The 23421-nt window shown below is 31.0% G+C and overlaps 2 protein-coding genes across 3 annotated transcripts; one reads left to right on the top strand and one right to left on the bottom strand.

Annotated features, from left to right (window-relative positions):
* Positions 1-64: 64 nt before the first annotated feature.
* On the bottom strand, positions 65-12108 carry LOC128191861 (tryptophan 2,3-dioxygenase-like). 2 transcript variants are annotated; one of them, XM_052864191.1, is made up of 14 exons: positions 12013-12108; positions 6213-6259; positions 6009-6099; positions 4352-4419; positions 3319-3387; positions 3155-3216; positions 2597-2672; positions 2180-2293; positions 1124-1213; positions 965-1000; positions 820-868; positions 604-738; positions 423-513; positions 65-253 (listed from the first exon to the last, which is right to left on the bottom strand). In XM_052864191.1, exons 2-14 carry the CDS (start codon positions 6255-6257, stop codon positions 139-141), a joined length of 1041 nt encoding a protein of 346 aa, XP_052720151.1. In that variant the 5' UTR covers positions 6258-6259; positions 12013-12108; the 3' UTR covers positions 65-138. The 2 variants fall into 2 exon arrangements, with proteins under 2 accessions (XP_052720151.1, XP_052720152.1); XM_052864192.1 differs by lacking the exon at positions 12013-12108 and adding an exon at positions 10347-10410.
* Positions 12109-12185: 77 nt separating this feature from the next.
* Positions 12186-15594, top strand: LOC128191859 (tryptophan--tRNA ligase, cytoplasmic-like). Its single transcript, XM_052864189.1, has 8 exons — positions 12186-12384; positions 12870-12978; positions 13691-13810; positions 13913-14095; positions 14185-14398; positions 14535-14708; positions 14922-15062; positions 15200-15594. Exons 1-8 carry the CDS (start codon positions 12252-12254, stop codon positions 15377-15379), a joined length of 1254 nt encoding a protein of 417 aa, XP_052720149.1. The 5' UTR covers positions 12186-12251; the 3' UTR covers positions 15380-15594.
* Positions 15595-23421: the final 7827 nt, after the last annotated feature.

The following is a 23421-nucleotide window of genomic DNA, read 5'->3' as shown; positions in this document are numbered from 1 at the left end:
ATATTTAGGGAATATTATTTAGTGTTTTAAAAATGTAATTGAGGCTTTTTACCTGATCATTTATTTATCATGAATAATTCCCATTCTTATCTCTCTAACCAAAGTTTTTCATACTCTAGTAATTTCACCACATGTCTTTCAGATGCCTCCTACACTTTCAGGAACAGAATACGGTTTTTTCCCTTTCTTGTATTCTTCCGGGATGAGATATGCACCCATATTGAAAAATTCCATGAACACTCTGTATTTATCTCTGTAAATTAGAAAGTAAAATATTCTTTTTCGAATAAACTATGCATAAATATAATCATAATATATTTTATAAAATAAACGAAACAATCTCTTTCAACCATAAAACAACGAAAGTCAATGACGACTAAAATGGTATATATCTGATTTTCTAGTACCCCACTGTTGCTTACTGATTAGTCTTTTTTAAGTAGTCGTATCCCGAAGACCCCCCTGTTCCAGTTTTCTTTCCAAGCATACGATGGACCATGAGAACATGCGTATCTGAAAATAGAAACAGGGTACAAATATAATCTTCCTGTATATCATTTACATAATTAGCGATGTTTTTTGCTCTCTAAAAGTTATGCTTACGGCGCCATTTTGAGATTAAAGAGTCTATATCCATAAGAAGCTTTATTGTATGGTATGCGCTTTGGAATTCCGGTTCGTCTTGGTAAAGTGAAATCAACAAAGCTCCATGGAAAGCCTCGAAAGCAAGTCTTCTATCTTTCAATTGAAATAGATTAGAAAAAGGTAATAAAAGTTTTTCAAACGAAAAAATTCAACAATTCAGAAACATTTATTTACCTGGTATTGTTTTATAGGTATCTTCTTTCAGAATCTTATCAAATGCTTCCTATAAATATAAATGATCCAGAAAAAGTTAATTTGTATTCATTGGTTGGAAACTAATAAAGACCCAAATTTATATTCATAAATTAAATGTAATTACCTTATCTCCCCTATGATGCTCCTCTATTGTGGTATCCTAAACAAAAGATTTATTTCGTTATTATATACAAAAACTTATTCACTGTTATATAAAGTGAAGAAAGTTGGGTAATAGCATTCATATACATATATTAGGAGACTAATCTTAAAAAGATATTACCTCAGCCCATGTTTTCACCATGTCACTCAGCACTTTAGAATACTGAGCCCGATCTCTGACATAGGTACCAAATATATTTTTTAGCCATGTCTGAAAGATTTGTATGTCAAAAATTAAATAGTTTTTATAACGCAATAGTTTCCCGATCAAAGACAAACGTGTTTAAAAATATCTTATAAATATGAATAATTTTACAACGCATATTTACTCGGGTTAATAAAACAAAAACAATTGGTAAATAAACCAAATAATTTTTATAAAGTTTACGCCTTAAGCACACTTTTGGATTTATTATGTGCATATGCTGCAAGTATCACTAACACAGAGACTGATTTTACTGATGTAATTTATAGAAATAAAATAGATCTTGATTTTCCAAGGATAATTTTGGGGGATTTTATTAAAGTTGCATGATACTGGATAGAATATTTGAACCAAACAGCAACAAGAAAATCTTTAATTTTATACTACCACTGATTTAGATTATTTTAAACGAATAAACGCGACGTTAAAACTTTTTAAACCTGCCTAAAACGCGTTTTACTAGTATTAATTTTAGTTTTCAAAGTAAATGCACCGAACATTTGTATATCATTTAATGAGGATTTGTTTTGTTGTTTTTTTAAACTTTAGATAGAATGGGATCTTGTGACATCAGTCTGCTAGAAAGATAACGTCAAGTTTTTTTTTTCTTCGACACATTCTTAATAAAATGGGGATTAGCTGAGATTTGCCGAGTAGGCCCTTCGTAAATGGAAAATTGGCTATTTCTTTAATGCAAGGCACTAATTGACAGTATAGAAACATTTTAGGTAGCATTCAACACTATTGACACTGATAGGTTAAGAAATTGCGGTAGATGATTTCGTGGTTCGGTGTTTCGTACTGGTTACAAAAGTAGCGTTCAATAGAATATAATGCAAAGTCTTCTGACGCGGGTTATAAATTTTTGGCAATGCTAATCATCTATGTATCAAAATGATCTAATAAAGAAGGCAATATAATGTTAAAATTCAAAGCAATATGTTACAATATATTACGATAGTGTTTCTTTACCTCTGAAACTGAAAATAAGGTATCCCCCTTTTCTGAAGCTTTTGCTACCTTGCTTTGTTCTGTATTGAGAGCATCTTTGTAATCCTTTCCTGGTTGATCCTGCTCTCGTGTCTCCTGAGGAAAAAAAAAACGACATATGATGACACAACCGACTTTCAATTTATGAAATAACAAATGACATTTTCGTTTATCTAATCGTTACATGTACCAATCAAAGCAATAAGTTTAGATTTTTGCAAGCATATTTCATGGTTTTACCATGCAAATCTAATTGTAAATGCAGTAAAATGTTTGTGTTAGATATTACAATAACGCCAGTATAAGAAGAAGAAAAAATAATTCCTCAAACTGCATTAGTTCGTATCATTATGTGTAAAATTTGTTCAAAAGAGACAGAATAAAATCTATGTAACTTACTGGTCTAAGACCGAGAGTATTTTCAATCTGGCGAAACTGTAGACTTTGAAATCCTGATCCGCTCTTCAAATATTTTCTTTGAATATAAGCATTGTAAGGTTAAAGTAGTGTATAATTGCATTTAGTTATACTTTTAATTAATTCAAATAAAAATATCAAGGTGCCGCATAGTTTGATCCTATCAAAATGAATGGTGTTCATTTGATCTTTGTTCTATACAGCCTTTCATTATTTAAGATTATATAAATTGGACTTTTTAGTATTAAATTCTTGTGACGTCATTTTGAATTTTTAACAATGAAACAATTTTGTAAAAAAATTATATTATTCGTCAAATTTATATATTTAAGAAACCATGACAATTTTGTTGTTGAACTTTATTTGAACGTTAAATATGAAATTTCATTTTCGATTTTTAAAGACTTTGAATACGTTCAAGTTCCATTTAAAGAACCAACATAAAATTTCAACCAAAAAATATTTACGAAAATTTAGCTTCTTATGTGCATTAATTAAATACATTTGTAATTTTAGGGTCCTTCAGAAAAATGAACTTACCTAAAATTCAGAAAAACTGCAGGTGGCATAGTCTCAATAATTTCGAAATGCTGAATAATTACCTACAACATTTTAATAACTTACAACATTTTCCTTCTTTTATCACTTAAGCAATACAAGTCAAATTTAATCCAATTATTGTATATATAACACAGTGACTGTACCTTTAAAATTAAAATGCATCGTCCTAATTTTGTGGTGATTCCAGACAAATGTGTTCGTTCTTCGATTTTCTATAAAAATTAAAGTCAAACATAAAAACATATTTTAATGTTTGAAGATAATTTATTGTTAGTACCATAAAATAGGTTAAAAAAGGACACTATCATAATTTTGTGCACCTAATGATAAGTTTTCCTTAAAGACTACTATTGTTAGTAAAATATCCAGAGTATTGTCTTGTTGAGAAACATTATCATAATGCTCACAAAACTATATTCTTGTAAGTGCCCCTTATTAAACTTCTTTGCAATTTTAACATTAAATTTCTTTTAAACATAAAATTATATTTTAAGGGTTTAATTTGAGTTCATATTATATAGAAAATAATAGTGTTAATAAACTATAAATTTGAAAAGTATTGGTGTACTAAAAAAGCAACGAATCGTCCACTTATAACTAATATTAGCACCACAGAAATTTCAGTGGACGAGGGGGGGGGGGGGCAGTCATATAACTTGGGAATACTCTTATTAGGAATTTCTAAATATATAAAAATGTGCCATTTGTCGGACGTTCGAGAGTACAGAAAAATTGTGAAGAAATTAATACCCCTTTGGTCAATAGACATTCCCCCTCTTTTGGCGCATGAATTACCCAGCTGTATGACTCTGAAACTTACGATATTGAAGGAGACCCTTGATTTTTATAATTATGATTGGTAGGAGTAGAAAGGGATTACTTTCCACAATTTCATATTATAGAAACCGTCTTGCTTGCCCTGGTCTACCTTGTCTATACACTCCGTGTCTATATAGCTGTTCAATGGTTTGTGGAAATATATTATTATTGCATTTTAACTGTGTTATAGTAAGCCCTGCATAAAACTTTTTATATGTGCTACACATTTCACCTACGTGCCTCTAATCTGCTGGTGCAAAAATATATGCATTTAATCTTATAGACTGTATTAACACAGTTTACCTGACAAAAAATGATGAATTAATAATTTTTTTATTTGGAAAAAGGAACACATACAGGCTCTTTCAATATGTCTATGACGCCTTTAAAATCTTCGAGTATTTGTTTGAACCATATCTCAAATCCTGTAAGTAGAAATAAGACAATAAATGAGGGACTTCCTGGTCTTATGAATGATTTTGTGTCAACTTTTGGTGGAAGATTGCCTAGATATAATTTGATAGGCTATAGACAATATCTAAATTCGTAATCAATATTATTCAGTAGATGACGTGATTATATTCGATTGCTGTTCTTTTAAAGTTTTGAATGCTTTAAATGTATCCTTTAACCGTAAAAGCACCCTTACTTGGTACGGATTTAAATTTTGGAATGCTTTTGTACATGTATTTGTCTATGAACCCTTTTGTCGGTTATCTATTAATAATGAATAGTAAAGTACATAAAATAGTTAAGTGGTTCGATGTTTTTAGCCGGGCTCAATGCGGAAGCAATTTATTTGATTTAATTAACTTTTGTGTACATATTAATGTCATTTGGGAACAACGGCTATAATGACATAAGTGTTTATTTATAGCAATTCCAGTAACGGAAGATGTGCATAGACTATGATGATTTCGCAAACTGTGTTTGGCTATAGAGGGAAGATTTTTTTCATTTATATACAAGTGTATACTATTTATATTATTAATTATGTTTGTTTTAGGAGATGTACATAATATTTAAATATCATTTCATAAAAAATGATGAATAAAGTCTTAATATTTGAATTTTGCTTTATTTTCATCCACAAATATAAACTGGCCAATATCACTGCTATTCTATTATCTCCTTAGCTTTACATGTAGTTATATTCTTTTCTGTCTGTATTGTTATGAAAAAGGATATAATGTTTTCTTTTCATAACAATAAAGATATTTTTTCAAAAGGCTTCTATCTTTTGTTTTACAAAAACAAAATTATAAGGATGATTTTGATAGTATTTTTTTCTTAATCACTAATTAGTAGTTTAGAAAAGCTAGATATCTAGTTTAAATTTGTCTTGTATTTTTTCCTCATAAGTATTTTCAAATTTCAAAAAACGCCAAGAACAACAATATGAGGAAGAACTTTGTTCGCCGGGCTCATTAATTAAGCAATGTCCAAGCTATAGCTACGGTGCCGGATGTGACTGATCGTTTTTACAAAATTGGAGTTCTAATTCAAAAGAGAAGTAGAATGATAGCATGTTAGTTAATCAGTGATAGTTTACATCTGATATATATATATATATATATATATATATATATATATATATATATATATATATATATATATATATATATATATATATATATATGCCTGGTAATCTTCTTCTGTGTAACATCTTAAATACTTGGAGATGCAATGCAAAGTTGCCGAGCGGCAAAATACACTAAAACCTTATAGCATTTTATAACATTAGAGATCCTGTTATTAAGATGAATGTGGAAGTTGCTCAGAAAATTGTTTTAAACGCATGGCCAACAGTTTATCTTATTTGGGGTCTTACATATCTAACCCATTTATCATATTTACGATATGAAAAGGAGCATGTCATTGAATGTGTCTGTGTCTATTTATTCTGTTATAATGTCTTTTCATGAAAACGTTTTCAATACACATCAATGAGCCTGGATATATGTACTCTTGAGTATTTCGATATTAAACTTCTAGACATCTTTATATTTTAAACCTTGATGAACGATGATGAAGAGGTGTTCCTCGGCAACCCGGTTTCCTTCCTTTTCGCTCTCTAGTTCCTGACATTTCAGCAACTTATCCAACTAAAGAAATTATCATGTCAACAATAACAACACCATTCTTAAATATTATCATGATGAAGTTTTTAAACATAATCATTTATATATAAGATTCAGAATTAAACACAGTTCCTTACACCAAGATAGGTTTCATATGTTAGTTTCTTTGGTTCGTCGGCCATATCTGAAATGTAAACGATAAATTTTATGAAGGGTACCGTAATTATATTTTACTAATGCGTTTCAAAATATACAGAATTTAATACTTGGTTCCTACCATTCTTTGTAATTCAGACCATTTTAATTAAAATTAGACTTGCAAAACCGATCCTCTATGACACGCTTTACAAGATTTAACAACGCCCCTTACAAATCACGTATTGCTTGCTTTATGTGTCGAAATTCAGTCCAAGGTTTTTGCATATTGCCAACACTCCGTGTCCTTAAATTGTGACAGGAATTGGTGAACTTTTAAAATTGAATCACCAAAAAAGTCTTTAAACCCCAAGTAATAAAATACAAAATGCCTGCACCAGAGTAACTGCTTACACCTTTGGTGTTTTACCACGTGTGATATGAATTCAGTAAGCTATAACTGAATTTTAACTGATAAGTAATTTTGAAAGTATTCATAAACCTACTTTCAATTTCGATGAACAAGCCTAAAATAGCAAAATTGGGAGTAAGGTGGTGGACACGCTTTGGCGGATCAAAGTTTGCTTCAAAATATATACTTGCAATAAAATAATATTGAATGGTTATTTAAAGAACGAATGAATTTACTGGTAACTTTTTTAGCATTTACATACATGTAGATGTTAAAATTTGACAAATGTTGAACAAATAAAATGAGCCAATTCTTTTTGTGAATGTGCGATTTTAGTTTTGATGAATGATCTTTCTAGAACGGGGTGACTAATCAACGCCACGATGGGAAGTGTAGGGCTATTTAATCATCGGGGAGTTACATGTTCCTTGGATTTGACAACTTTGGTTAAAGATATGCAAATAAACATGTTTTATACTATCGTTTTTAAGTAACATCCATTTTTATACCACTACGGATTGGTAGTAAGCTTTATACATTATTTTGTGAAACATGAACAGATGGTGTTAACAACTCTACGTCTGTATGAATATTTTTTATCTGAAATTCTTATTTGGTGTAATGATAAAAATTATAGTGAGATTTGACATTAAGAACAAAATTCAGAGCAGGGGTACGACGCACTGTACACAAACGCTCTAATTTGAAATAAAATAAAAAATGTAATTTTTTCCTGTCAGCTGCAACAAATAGAAAAAGACCATGCACATGATGATTGTATCATACATGTATTAATGTATAAAATGTTTATCCCCGCGCTTGCGCGGGGCTTTCATCTTGTTGTTTAAATAGGCCGACAACAAACAGTGCCTAAAATGAAAAGTCCAAAGGAAATATACAAAACAGGAGCAGAGCAAACAGGGACCTCTAAAAGATGAGAGGTAGGTTCAGGTGCCATGAAGGATTGAGCATCAAAGTTTTGTTGTTAGGTTACCATCAATGTCCCTTACCAGTAAAATTTCCAAATGTGAAATTACACATGACTCTGTGATATCTTTTATTTGAAGTTCACTGGTATAAATCGAGTTGACATTAGTACGAAGTAACAATTGTTAATTGATGATACGTTGTTGATATACTTGAATGTTGAGATGAAGGCCACAGCGATGATTTATGTTTTTCACGTACAGGGGTTTGAAAGAGTTCTGCCTTCTATGAATGCAAAAATGGTCTACTAACAAGGGGGCGCAATTGGTATTCATCGGAATTGCAACAGACTGTTTTCCAAAAACTACATAGATGTTTATCAGAAACTCAAGCATCATTTCAATATCCACTTCAGAATACTTATGTGCACAATCCGAGTGGTTTTAAACAAAATAGTTTTGCAAATGACCTACGACAAGGTAGAAAATTCGTTAAATAGAGAACATATTGCATTTCAATACAATTCTGGCAATACCGTACAAGTATAATTTAAACATGTTGCATTATTGTGTAAATTATTTAAAGGTAAACTATAGCCTCGATATAAATGTATATGTCACTGACTTATATCGCTTACTCAGAGTTTCAGGATTTAGCCCAAGGTCTCTTATATTTTCCTTTTATTCTGTTTGTCCAAAAACTGTGACAATAAATTCTGTGATATTTCAAACCTGGATCGAAGCAGAACCATTTTAGAATTAAATAGGCTTTAAAACATTTTCGTTTTGCAATCCGTTGTTATTTTAAGCTATTATATAGCATAAAGTACTTGTAGATTTGAAAACAAATCCAAAAAGTTACCTGTAAGTGTCCAATAAGTTTAAAAAACTGTTCATTGTTTTAAAAAATGGACAGTGAAATCTGCCCAGTAAAAAATAATGGATTGTAATTGTAAATTTATGGACAGGTACAGGTGACGTGTAATAAAACAAATACCATGCAAAGCCATACATCTGAGAACAAAATGAAATTAAATTAAGCATGCTCTGAAATATAATAATCCAAATGAACTGACACATCTTTGTACAATAATTCAAATGCACTGGTACATGAGTGTTAAATAATCCAATGCAGTTGTTTACATGTATACATGTGTGGAATCAGGAAAATAGTATTTAAATCCAGATTGGACTTAGCCTCCGTTTTCTTGGATAAATCACTTCGTATTAAGTCATCCAAATCCTGCTGATTCAGAGGTTTTAAAAGCCTCTCATTGTTCTCTACTTCTTGACTGGCGTTAATCATATCTTCACCAGAGATATCAGAAAATACACAGTTCTGAATTACATCAAAATCTGGCCCAGCCTCCATATCTAGAATGTCACTTAGAACACCATCCGTTTTTGGATGATTTTTCAGTATTATCCTTGAATTTTGACTGAGTTAAGAAAATGCTTTCTCCATCAGAGGAAGACATCTCGATACTAAAACACAAGTTGTGTGAATAAATAAAAAATCATGCAGTTCAAGTTATACCTAAAAAGTCACCTGTACCTGTCCACTGAGGAGACAATAGAAACAGAATTATACTCAGGACTCAGGACATGTGTGTTCGGGGTGGTTAAAAAAATAGCTCTCATTTTCTTTGTCTACTGGTGTACATGTTGCAGTCCATTCTTAAAACAAAAGAGGAGAATGTTTTAAGTCGGATATAAGCCTCAAACTGTCTATTCTGTGAGAGAAAGAACTGATCTCGGCCCTTCGGGCCTCGATCAATTCTTTCTCTCACAGAATGGACAGTTTTTGGCTAATACCCTTTACATAAAAACAATGATACGTTTGTTCCTTTCATTATATACCTACTTTAAAACTAGCCTTTGTTCATTATAACACCCCCCCCGCAAACAAAGTTATGGAGGTATATAGAAATAACCATCTCCATCTGTGCAATCGTGTCCGGTCAACATCTTTCCTTTGGAGGAGCGTTAAAATATATTACTTCAAACAAAAATTGCTTATGACTTGAGGTTCCGTCATGATTTTGACCAAAGTCATTTGTGCAAGTTCAAGATTACCTTAAAAATTCCTGTTTAGGTCAAATCTTGTAATAAGAAATTATTAGAAGCTAAAACTTGATAAAAGTTGACCTATGCAATTCGTTTGACGTCCGTTAGCGTTATCGTGTTAGATATTATTAAAACATTACTTTGACATCTGTTAACGTTATCCAGTAAAATATAACTAAATCATCCATTTTACGTCTGTAAGCGTCATCTGGTAAGGAGTGACTAAATTATACATGACGTCCATTGACGCTATCCGTTTATATGTTACTAAATCATCCGGTTAACGTCTGGTTGCTATTTTAAGTCAGTTAAATATAACTTCATGATCCGTTTGACGTCTTTGAACGTTATTAGAATATATGTAACTTTAACCTACCTTTGATCTTCTGTTAACGTTTTACGGCTAATTGTGACTCAGTCATACATTTAACGGCTGTTAACGTTTTTCGGTTAGATGCGAGTCAGTCATCCATTTAACGGCCGTTAACGTTATACGGTTAGATGCAAGTCAGTCATCCATTTGACGGCTGTTCACGTCATCCGGTTAAATGTAACTAATCAAAGCTATTGTTTTGCCTCGGACTAAAATGTGTTGACGTCATTGGATGAATCGCGCCAGGTGATTACCTTATAGACTTCTTTACACGACGAGCGTCAAAATTTATACGGCAACATGACGGACGTAACGTTTCATTTGAGCTGATTTTTTTTATACAAACGTTTAACCATACCTTTAATTTTTTAGCCCAAAAATATTTAGAGTGACCGCTTTTGCACGTTACGTAATATTACAATTACAATATTACAATGGCATCCAGGTTTGATCAGACGACTGACGAGGAAGGTAAAAAACTCGGCTCCGCCTCACCTTCTCTGGACTTTACCGACCCTACAAATTTCTGTAAACAGTTAGTAACAAATTTAATAAGTTAAAATGTTCGACGGTTTTTGGCGTGATCCGGTCAGATGTAATTTAAAGTGTGTGTTTGGCATCTGTTCGCGTGAGTTATTTAGATGTAGTAACAGTAGAAAACGATAAGGAAAAGAAATACCTAATGAATTGTATGTAAGACTTATCATTTATTTTGATTTTAAATATTTAAAAAACCCCATCATTTTTTATGGAATCGCCAATGTTTGTATGTATAAAATCTTTTAAGTGCAAGTTTTGATATACAACAGTTTGGAAGAAACAACCGAATGAACGAATAAATATTCACATTCAGAGTATATTTTCCCAATTGATTGCATTGGAAATCTGCCACGTTCAATTTCCTATAAATACACTTCACCAATTCTTGTGCCATGAGCACAAATATAAACGTCATTGCGTGTTTTTAATATATTAATTATTGTAAGAATAAATGAAACATTCAAACTTACATAACCAATTTAATGTGTACTTATTGAAAAAAAAATCGTTTAATCAAATCTTTTCATTCATAAAAAGTTTTTTTTCAACAAAGTTTCTGACACTATATCTTAAGTCGCGGAGGCTAACTTACAAACAAGTTAATATGACTGTTCCATGTTTGTTTCATATCTCTGACTAAGAGTGCATATGGTGGCTTTAAAACGATGATACACAAATATATCATACAAATAGGCAACTATCTATTAATAAGAAAAATAAGGAAATATGTTTTGCCATGTGATATACTATCACGGGGTTATTATTATAAATAAAACTATTACTCAGTTCTTAAATTGCATGATGTACATGGAACTGGTTTAAAATAGAACTTTTATATTAATAGAAAATGGGTTATACATGTATTTAGTGATTTTATATAGAAATACTATCTGTAGTTTTTTTTTTAATAAATGTGTCTTTAAAATTCTAACGACCACAATCATATATACAGTTGCGTTAAATCAAAAATTATAGAGACACTTTTTTCTTAAAAGTTGTTTATTTTGTTTTTCCATTATTTAAAATGAAATTGAATAAATATATTTCTAAACAACTTTAAAATTACTCATTACTAAATATTAGAACAATGAATTTGCATTCACTTTTCCCATTAAGTTTAAGTAACAATATCCTTCTATTCCTTCAAATGGAAATTTCTATATCATTTACCATTCATGTGTAAATCTAAAATATCTTTTTTAAATAAGGATGTTAATAAAGCAAGTTAATCATCTGTCCATTCATTGTATCATATTTCTTTGCCATATGATACATTATTTCAGTACTGTGGAAACAAAACTGCAAAACATCAACTGCAAAACAGCAACGTTTTAACGTTTACCAAGAATTCCGTAATTTGGATGTTTTAACCAGATTAAATGTAGTCGACTAAAATAAATAATTTATGGTCGGTTGTTGGCACGCAGATGATGATAAACAAGATGAAATAAAAAAAATATTAACGATGAATTTATGAAAATTACCTGAAAAGTCTTAACACGTTATTTCTTCGTGATTCCTAACGATATCTGGTTAAAGCTTAAGAAAGAAGATCTTTTATTTGGCAGATACCGCTAAAAAGGATTGCCAAACTAACGCTGTTTTGATTGATCGATTAAAGCCCCGCCTATTTTAATTCTTGTTCTTTCTCATTTTGATATTGGGAGATTTTAGCTATCAGACGTGCACCAAATTCGGAGTTTCTATCGAAACCAAACGAGTAATGTCTGATAGTCAAGAAATGAACAAAAATGGGTCAAATGTTGACCAGCCTGGGGCTGATGAAGAGGACATAGTCAATCCTTGGGAGGTCTCAACACACTCTGCAAAAGGGGTAGACTATGACAAACTCATAAGTAAGGTTTTTTTTAAATCGTTTACATTAGTATTTGTACATACACGTTAAAAAGATAGTATCTCTACTTTCGTTTTCAATTGTTTTAATGTAATTAAGAATTGTTTTGCTGTCAAATTCTGTTAGAACAGTCAGATGCTAAAAACAACACTTTGTAACGTTTGGTTTGATACTGGCTCTAAAATTTCACTTTTAATTTGGATGATGCAATCTAAACATATTTAAACAAATAATGCAAATTCAATAGGTTTAGATCAAATCTATTTATAGAGGCATGTGACGTCGTGATAAGTAATTTTTAATGACTTACTTGACAAACAGATACAATGTATTATATATCAATCAATCTTAAAAATATATGAATATTATAATGAAAATGTTGGTCGATTTTATAAGTCAGCTTGATTTAATATTCTAAATAAACTATATGTATAGTATTAATATAAGAAACCAATCATTATAACTCTTTTATTTTTACGTAAATAGCAAGATTTGGAAGTACAAAGATTGACGATGCTTTAATTCAAAGAATCGAAAAGGCTACAGGAAAACCAGTCCATCATCTTCTCCGGAGAGGCATATTTTTTTCACAAAGGTTTTCCACATCTTGTCATATGTTTGGCTTTATGATTTTGATGTTTTATCTTAAAGGGATTCAAAATTTTAAACCCCGCTTCCGATTTAATTGCTGACAACGAAACTATTCACCTTTGTACGAGAAGAAATTGAAGATTAGATAAGCATCAAATTGGTTCCCAGTCTTGTGATATTGCATTTGTTTATTTATAAGTAATATGATTATGAGTACGACATGTGCTCATTGAAATATAAGGAAATAAAATAATAATAATCCATATAACAACCATATTTTAGGCAATTGATCTCTATTATTCATGATCAAATACTTGAGAATGAAAAATGACAATAACAAATACGAGGAAGAAATTGAAGATTAGATAAGCATCAAATTGGTTCCCAGTCTTGTGATATTGCATTTGTTTATTTATAAGTCATATGATTATGAGTACGACATGTGCTCATTGAAATATAAGAAAAGAAAATAATAATTATCCATATAACAACCATATTTTAGGCAATTGATCTCTATAATTCATGATCAAATACTTGAGAATGAAAAATGACAATAACAAACTGTCAACCAAATATATATATATATATATATATATATATATATATATATATATATATATATATATATATATATATATATATATATATATATATATATATATATATATATATATATATATATATATTTATGTTTTGGAATTTCGATATTATTCCAGGGACATGGAAATGATTCTAGATGTTTATGAAAAGAAACAGCCATTTTATCTATACACCGGTAGAGGACCATCATCAGAAGCTATGCACATGGGTCATCTTATTCCATTTATTTTCACAAAGTACGAAATTGTCCGTTTAATAGTATTAAAAAGAACACTTAACGAGCCTTAACTTAGCATTATTGTTGAACTTAAAATTCATTTTATTATCATAATATTCAGATGGCTGCAAGACACATTTGACGTACCCCTTGTTATTCAGCTGACCGATGACGAAAAGTTCCTGTGGAAAGACCTTACCCTGGACGAAACTAACCATCTGGCCTTTGAAAATGCTAAGGATATCATTGCCTGTGGTTTTGACGTCGAAAAGACATTCATCTTCAGCGATCTGGATTTCCTCACGTATGAATAAATAAAAATATTTTACCTAGAACTTTGCTTTGATTGTTATTTCTCAATTTAAACTCATATGAAAATTTTTTTTTGAATAGGAACAGTCCTGCTTTCTACAGGACAATATGTCGAATTCAAAAGCTGGTGACGTACAACCAGGTCAAGGGTATTTTTGGATTTTCAGACAGCGACAGTATTGGTAAAATTAGCTTTCCTGCCATTCAAGCTGCGCCAAGCTTTAGTTGCATGTTTCCTGAAATATTCAGTGGCAGGACCGACATTCCCTGCCTCATCCCATGTGCAATAGATCAGGTATTTTATTCAAGGCTGTCTCAATTATTCTAATGAATATCATTTCAATTTTTACTATAGTTTTACAATAGTTTTACCTCGACACGTATTTCTGAAACAAGATCATTATATACATGATTTCATGATGTATTTGTAGGACCCATACTTTCGAATGACTAGAGACGTTGCTCCACGGATGGGTTGCTTAAAACCTGCTTTGCTCCACTCTACATTCTTTCCGGCTTTACAAGGGGCACAGACGAAGATGAGTGCTAGTGATCCTAATTCTTCAATATTTGTCACTGATACGGACAAGCAAATCAAGGAAAAGGTATAACATTCCTCAACTTTAATATGTCTAAAAATAATCCTTTCTCTAAGAAAAAAAAGAAGTAAATAATAAAACTACAAATCCTTCATGTTTCATAATGAGATTACGTTGTCATCACTTGGTATATGATTTTAGCAATGCTTTGCAAAAATAAAAGTATGAGCCATATTTCGTAAGTGATTTAAAGTATTCTGTGCCAAACTCCTTTTTCAGATCAATAAATATGCATTTTCCGGAGGTGGTGCCACTGTAGAAGAGCATAAAGCAAAGGGAGGAAACTGTGAGATAGATGTGTCATATCAATATCTGACGTTCTTCATGGAAGATGATAAACGACTTGAAGAAATTCGAAAAGTAATGATACCTGTATTAAGTTGAAGCTTGAATTATTCACTCTTTCACCCTGAGTTAGTTAGAATAAGTTCTTTAGTTTGAAGTTGATAGTGCAATTGAAATACATGTACACGTAACTTTTTGTATCCATTTTCCAGACATATGCTAGCGGTGAATTAATGACAGGATCGTTGAAAATGGAACTGATAGAAATTCTACAAAAACTGGTCGGCGAACATCGTAAAAGGCGCGCAGAGGTTACCGATGACATGGTCAGACAGTTCATGAAGCCAAGAAAATTGAAATATGATTATCCTCCCGCGGAAAGCAAGAAGTGATATTTCGTGTTTCTTTGAATCACGCACCCATGAAATACTGGATAATTGAACTTTTGCTGAAAAAATTTAAAAAAGTGGTTTTGCATTAACTTTAAAAAATATCTTATGGATTGTTTGTGTAAAAGCCTTTGCATGCTTATCTATATTTACCGCTCTGATTTTAATTAATACGTGCTGTTACAGTGTAGTTGGAACAATAAATTTCATAAATATCATTATCTGTTTTAATTAATGTGATTTAGTTAGTTTCTGTAAATCTAAGATGTTTGCGTATTCGTATTCGTTTTAAACGTGATCCCTGAAATAACATTCTTGCCTTTTATATTGATAAAATAAAAGGCATAAAAAAAGAAAAAGAAAAAAGTAAAATACGAAACCGAAACTGAAAAGCCAAATAATTGCCCTGTCGTAACCTCTAAACGCTCCTTTTTGCATCTGGTTTCAGTAATGACATTAGTCAGGTTAAGAACATTGCTGTGTTACCAGGACTGCTCCAAATTGAATTTTTGCGACCATCACCTTTTTGCATTGCAATCGATCGATCGATCAAACACCGACCTTGTCTGCGACATAAATATCAGTAAAAAGAAAGTCAATTTGAATTTGATTCTGAAGTTTTGTTATCCTATTTGGACAATGCAACTTGAAGATGTGATGTCTGCTTATTTGTCACTCCATGTTTTGAAAGGATCAATACATAGGCCATCAAAAGACACCAAGACTGACCAGGGCAAAATTGGATTACAGTCTTCAAAAACTATGAAGTAGTGAAAAGGCCAGCAATGAATGAAGTATCTAAGCTACAATTCTGCAGTGTAGGCATAGGTATACACGAATGAAAAGTAACTATTCCAATCACTACTTTTGAAATACTAACTTGATACAGATTTGCATTGTTTGCTCTTTGAATAAAGTTATATTGACCTATATTAATTTTACATTTTTCGTTGACACAAAATATATGAAAGATCTTGAAAGAAACATAAATAGTTATCACAATGTCTAGAAATCAAAACACATTTTAAAGGTACGTGTTTTTAACTTCTCGAATGGTATATATATATATATACAATATAAATTGATATCATAAATTAAACCAGGCAAGTCATTTTAAGTAAGTCTTATTAAGAGGTTTTAAAAAATACAATGACAGCCTATTTCAGTCGTATATTCGATCATGACCAAAATGGACAACATATACACTTCTTTACATTATGTCCTCAACTTCTAAATTTTCATGACATTATGTACAGTTGTTAAAGAGGAGTTCTGAAATGTGATGTAGATAGACGTTCAGATGTATGAAACTATACATATATAACGATGATTTATCGAAAACCTGTTACCTTGTCGCGAATGCCTTGATCACTAACCACCAATCGCAAAAATTAGATGAATAAATAAACTTTTTAAGTGAAACTGTCAGCCAAAAAGTGTACAGGTGGCCTTTCTGATAAGGGTACGGTACCAAATAAGATTAGTAATTTAAAAATAGAATTTGATTAAACCAAATATTTAATGATAACCTACGTACATTGTCTGAACTCTCAAAATGAAGTAGATTTGTGAGATGGCATATCTGTTTTTTGTGTTGTATTTATATACAAATCCATACGATATGTCATTTATATTTATGCCTCTTTGAGACCAAAGCGGCGGCCTTGCCCAATGTTCAAACTTTTATTTTGCGTTTGTCTTCTTTCATTATCGTTTAGGTAAATCACATTTCAAAGATGTAAAATTGCGTAATAGCCATTCAATTTTTTCCAAATGCATAATACTCGTTGATTAAGTATCCCTTATATCCTCAATGTATTCTGTGCGTGATTGGATAGCTGTACATATATAATTCAAAGCAAGTATTCTTTAACCGTAGTCAGGTTAACTACAACCGTGTTAAATCTACACTCATTTAGAAATGTTGTTTCGGCATAAGAGCTCGAGGTTGCTAATAGATTTATGAAAGTACACGTAACACATTTGGTAAATTTATGCCGTGATTGATAAAGAGGATCAAGGATTTTAAAGAAGGAAACCTCTTCCATTTGAAGTTTGGAACTGATTTATTTCAACGTTGCAGAAGAAACTTAAGTATTGTTGATTGTATTTAATCAGACTAAACAGAACTTTTTTATCTTCACTTTTTAAAAGTAGTTTTCTGTGTTTGAAACAGAGATTGACCATCATAATCAATTCCAATCTGGGTGGAAGCGAGTCTTTCATCTGCGATTTTAGTTTATAAATGCCATATTTTCACTTTTAAAACCAGCATTGAGTGGTTTACAGAAGCTTTAACATTCTATAAATGCCCATTCAATCTGTTAGTTTTAAATTCAAGTTGTCAAGTTTCTCAATATTGTTTTATAAAAACACGTCATCTAATTCTAGCTGACAATTTATTACTTTGTACTTACTAGCCATTATAGACATGTTATTAAAACCTTCAAGTCGTTTTTGACTTAGACTTAACACTCCAAGAATAGAATGTTCCATCATAATGAATCATCTGACACTACATTGTCCATTTTATGGTATATGTTGGTAGTTAGTGCGAATTCCAAATTTCAATTTAACCAGAGAAATTTGAAACTACGATATGTGTCATAATTTAATTACCCATTTAAAGATTATTTTTGATATAATATATAAAATATTCACAACCTTCCCCTATTATCTCTCCATCTTTTTTGGCATTTTTAAGGGGAGGTTCAACTCCCGTAACCCCATCTACATCAGGCTGTGTTAAATGTTCCAAAATCAATAAGAAAGAAATCCTGTACATGAACAGTCTGTCACGCCATATTGTCGTCACTGATATGGGTATTGAAAACAAAACAAAAAACCCACTTTCTTTTTAACGATTAAAAAACAAATTCTAACAACTGAAATAAATATCTCTCGTTGGCTTAAATGTTGAGACAATGGGGATCCTTCTAAGTGTTTCCTACACGGTAAAATTCCTAATCGGGGTTTGAAGGGAACGGTCATTGAGGAGGATGAGGATGGGGGTGGGTGGGGCTGGGGGGCTCTTCCTTCAAACTCTAATTAATGGAATAAACTATTGAAACGTAGCATGCAATTTTTTGGGGTTGGTTCGCTTATTAATGCCATTTATCCCCTTTCAATTGTTTTAAGACCAGTTTTTATACTTTCTGGTGTGTTATAGATCAAAGTCGATTAAACATTTTGTATTCATCTTTCTGTTAATTAAAACATTGCATAATTGATACAAACTGTGAATCTATGATTAAACGCAATGAATTAATTTCCGATTAAAATCGCGGAAAGCACATCTTTCGCATATCTAAATCTCACTTTTTGGACAGATGTAAACTAAATAAAACTCTTAAAAATTGTGCGTTAGCGATTTTTTTTCTCACAATTTAATGCAAAACGAGAATTAAGTATTCGCGTAAAATAAGGAGTCATTAATCAATTAAGACAAGTAAACTTTATCATTTGTCACAAGACCTCAAGTTGCCGAACATGTAAGTGAACGTTTATTTTTCTTGTGTAAGACACTACTGTACTTACTTTCCAATTTTGTACTTATATAGTAACTAAGACATTTACTGACAATGTGCTGACATTTTTGATAAACTTAGACAAGTTCTGAAGTTTTTACTGACTGTACTTATAAATTTAGAAAAGTACTGACAATCTTTGACATTAATGAGAAACTTAGAAAAGTACTGACACATTTTGCTGATGGTCTTGAGAAACTTGGCGGAGTATTGACAAGTATTGAAAAGTACTGAGCTTTTTGTGTACTTTATAACTGATCCATTAAAGGTGCAAACTATTGTTTTATTTTACTTTTTAAGTCTATGTTGTTATATTTAATGGTTACCCTAAGCCTGAATTGATCAAAGGAAAGTATTTGTAAATCAAGGCATTGCATGACAACAAATGCACCAACTGTGTGTTAAGAGTTGTAGCCCAAATACCTTGAATCAACACAAATAACAGGAACAAATTTGTAAGACTGTTGTTAAATACGAAACCGAAACTGAAAAGCCAAATATTTTCCCTTTTGTAATCTGTCAACAGTCCTTTTGCATCTGGTTTCAGTATAAACATTAGCCAGCCTTGGGACATTGTTCTGTTACCATGACCCATGACTGTTTCAATCTTCAATCAGCACGTTTCAACATTGCAGTCGATCAAACAGTAATCTTGTCTGTGACATAATTTCCAATACAATGAAAGGCAATTTAAATTTAATGAAAAAACCCAGTAGAATGTAATTATTGTTTGGACAACACAACCTCAAGATTATGATGAATCTCTGCCATTCAGTCAATTGAAATATGACTGAATGGTACTGGTAACTGAAAGGTGACTGAATGGCATAACTATGCCTTTGAGTCACCTTTCCAGACCATTCAGCTACCATTCAGTTGACTGAATGGCATTGGTTCATCCTGTGCTTAGACGATAAAACAGGGTCACAAGGTTTTCAACTAGCTAGAGTTTGTTGCGCAATATAATTTCGAAACATGTCAAATCAAATTTTTTCAAGGTAAAATTTTCCAATATTATCATAACATTTAAGGCAATTTGAGCTGTATTTTTTGGGAATTTTATTTTGCAGCAAAAAAACTGCTAGTATGATAAGTCTGCATGTAACATAAACTTTTATGATAAATAAGATTTGAAAATCAATAATTTTTGTCAGATGAATAATTTCTCTTATAAGAAATACATTGCAGAACAGTTTTTGTAGAGGACGACAACAATTGAATTTTGCTCCAATCAACGCTTCAAAACGGCTTTTCCCACAAAAATATAGCTAACAGAAATTTAAAAACAATGAGCATTTTTGTGATTTTAGTAGAAAAGAACATTGTCGTAAAAAAAAGTCAGCATGAAAATTGCAGTTCATATTGCTCTAAAATGTTTGTTTTAATTTGTTTTTATTTGAAAAATTATGAGTAAATATAGTATTTTCTATTGTCTTTTTAATATTATTATTAATGTATAACACCCTTACCATTAAATATATGTAAACTCAAGTTGACTGTAAGAAAAATGCAGGATCGAAAAGGACTTTTGAAGGAAGTTATGTATAAAACTTTATAAGATTGTAACAATTCATTGGAGTATTGGCTAGAACCAGACGGTATATACGAATTTCTTTCAGAATCATAAAAATGAATTTTTGGATATGGATATGTCTGAACACTATAAATTCCAATGGATCGTGTGTTTAGTTTTGGTAAACAGTTTTATAAATGATACGGTTTTAAGTGATATTTTATGTTTTAATGCTAGTTGAGATAAGTTTGTCTGTCATTTTATACATAGTCTCTCAATAAAATCATTTTGATGATCAATAAAACGTCCTGTTTTGATTTTTTTAAACGCATTATTATTTAAAGAGACCGTACGGCGCATTTTATTAAATAACCGACTTGAAAAATATTTCCGATTGGGTTCGGTATTTTTGTACTACTCATGAATGTATAAACTTTCAGAAAATTACAAAGTTCTCCATGAAATAAATCTAATTATTTCATTAAAATTAATAATTACGTATTACCTATCACATCGCAACGTGTTACGGGTCAGCCTTCCATACTATTAAGCATGCGTATTCACTGTAAACAAAACACATGCAGGGCTCGCGAAGATTCTCCTGGACATGTTTTTTGATAAAAATATGTCTTATCAACTTCTCCCAGGTAATAATTGTTCAAAGTTTTTAAATCAACCACAATTATTATTTTGTAAGCATGTTTTTTTTTTCGTGTTTATCATAGGAGTTGCTACAACCCAAATTCATTTCTGTAAATGAGGTCCCTGGAGGGGTTATTTGACACATTTATGTCTGTTCATTCTAAAATGAACCGAAATTGGTAAACCATTTATAAATTATCGAGTAAGTGAGAATGTCTTCCGTTCGGAGAGTCCCTTTAACCTCGTATAACCATATAACCGTAGTCGGACGAAGATCTTGTAGTTTTCAGCACGTGTCAATTACTGTCAATCAAATCTACGTGGTACAAGTAAACGATATAAGATTATTCCGGTTTGTACGACCCTTAAATTTCTGTAAGCTCATAATACGTTAATTAAACATGTGAAAGGGATTTTTATGTATTTAACCTATTACAATTTACGTTATTTCTTATTTCCTAACGATACAACAGGTAAATCTGAAGTTATTCACACAGATGTTTTCAGCTGTATTATCTCTTTAAACCCCCCAGAAATCACACTTTGTACATAAATATCAGTCTTTTTTATGCACCACTTTTGTTTCCATTGTATTTCATTAATGGTAGTTTTTAAACATGCGAACCAGTTTTAGCAATTTTGCGGCTGAGAGACCCCTTTTGCTCTATACTCTCCAATTTGTTTTTCTACTCAAATGTTTGTGGGTCTTCCAGCCACTTTTGTTTATGTTTATATGTTCTATAATTTTTGCGTCATTTTTAAATAAATGACAATATTTTAACAATCAAGAGGTGTTACTGTCTTTATGCAAATGGAAACAAACAAGCGTCAATGTTGCCTTGAAAAGTAAAGAAAGGGGTTTAACATAAATATCAGTTTGTGGGATTTAGCTTTCTATGCACATATTTAACGCAATTAAATAGTCGACAGTCATTCTCCAAACAAAAGGAGCTATAATACACGTAGAAATTATGAGTATTCTAAAAGAAGTGATCGCATTGATGGATAAGTATTTCTAACAATTTTTTTTGGGTAAAACTTGAAAAAAAATTCTCTCAATTTTCTATGTCCCCTCATAATAAAACTTTCACAGTGAAAATGTTATGAAACTTTCATATTGACTTTCTCCTTTTTTGGAAAATGACACCCTTACTATAATTACGAAATTTCCAAAAAATATCTGACGTGTAAGTTTGAGGAATAAGCTTAGATTGGAAATGAATTTAATATGTTTAGAGGTAAGGTATGAAACCTTAATGTCTAATTGCAATAGTACATTAGAAGGTTGGCTAGAACAAACGGACTGTTTTTTATTTATAAGTTATTTAGCACTAAAAAATGAACTTGAAATATGCTACTATGGAAAGCGTTATAAATTCCCAATGAAGTTGCTTAGGATCAGTTTATTAACAACTTTGTAATAAAAATACATTTCAGGTGACATTTTATTTTCATTTTAATGGTAGTTTAGAGCTTGGTATTTATACCAAGAATGTTTAAAAACCAGACACGTTTGTGTTTTAATGGAATATCCTTTCCAAGGAATTTAACACTATGCATCAATAAATTATTTGTTTAATATTTTTAAAACGTAATAACCATGCACAAAACATGCTACTATGGAAAGCGTTATAGATTCCCAACGACGTTGCTTAAGATCATTTTATTAACAACTTTGTAATAAAAATACATTTCAAGTGACATTTTATTTTCATTTTAATGGTAGTTTAGAGCTTGGTATTTATACCAAGAATGTTTAAAAATCAGACACGTATGTGTTTTAATGGAATATCCTTTCCAAGGAATTTAACACTATGCATCAATAAATTATTTGTTTAATATTTTTAAAACGTAATAACCATGCAAAAAAATATGCTACTATGGAAAGCGTTAAAGATTCCCAACCACGTTGCTTAGGATCATTTTATTAACAACTTTGTAATAAAAATACATTTCTAGTGACAATTTATTTTCATTTTAATGGTAGTTTAGAGCTTGGTATTTATACCAAGAAGGTTTAAAAACCAGACACGTTTGTGTTTTAATGGAATATTCTTTCCAAGGAATTTAACACTATGCATAAATAAATTATTTGTTTAATATTTTCAAAGCGTAATTACCATGCAAAAAACATGCTACAATGGAAAGCGTTATAGATTCCCAACGACGTTGCTAAGGATCAGTTTATTAACAAGTTTGTAATAAAGATATATTTAAAATCAATTTTATATTCATTTTAATGGTAGTTTAGAGCTTGGTATTTATACCCAGGAGGTTTAAAAATCAGACATGTTTTTGTTATAATGGAATATCCTTTCTAAGGAATTTAGAACTATGCATCAATAAATTATTTTGTTTGATAA

This window comes from Crassostrea angulata, chromosome 7 (genome assembly GCF_025612915.1).
Source record: "Crassostrea angulata isolate pt1a10 chromosome 7, ASM2561291v2, whole genome shotgun sequence".
NCBI classification, from domain to species: Eukaryota; Metazoa; Mollusca; class Bivalvia; order Ostreida; family Ostreidae; genus Magallana; species Magallana angulata.
The sequence above is the reverse complement of the archived record's forward strand: the minus strand, read 5'-3'. Positions and strand labels throughout refer to the sequence as shown.

What these genes read in the sequence shown, in the direction of transcription:
- LOC128191861 (XM_052864191.1), bottom strand. Translation starts at nt 6,257, where the DNA reads ATGGCCGACGAACCAAAGAAACTAACATATGAAACCTATCTTGGT. An exon ending in ATACTCTCGGTCTTAGACCA is followed by an intron (nt 2,294 to 2,596) that starts GTAAGTTACATA and finishes TTTTTTCCTCAG; the next exon opens with GAGACACGAGAGCAGGATCA. An exon ending in TGGTGAAAACATGGGCTGAG is followed by an intron (nt 1,001 to 1,123) that starts GTAATATCTTTT and finishes TCTTTTGTTTAG; the next exon opens with GATACCACAATAGAGGAGCA.
- LOC128191859 (XM_052864189.1), top strand. Translation starts at nt 12,252, where the DNA reads ATGTCTGATAGTCAAGAAATGAACAAAAATGGGTCAAATGTTGACCAG. An exon ending in ACAAGCAAATCAAGGAAAAG is followed by an intron (nt 14,709 to 14,921) that starts GTATAACATTCC and finishes CTCCTTTTTCAG; the next exon opens with ATCAATAAATATGCATTTTC. An exon ending in GACTTGAAGAAATTCGAAAA is followed by an intron (nt 15,063 to 15,199) that starts GTAATGATACCT and finishes TCCATTTTCCAG; the next exon opens with ACATATGCTAGCGGTGAATT.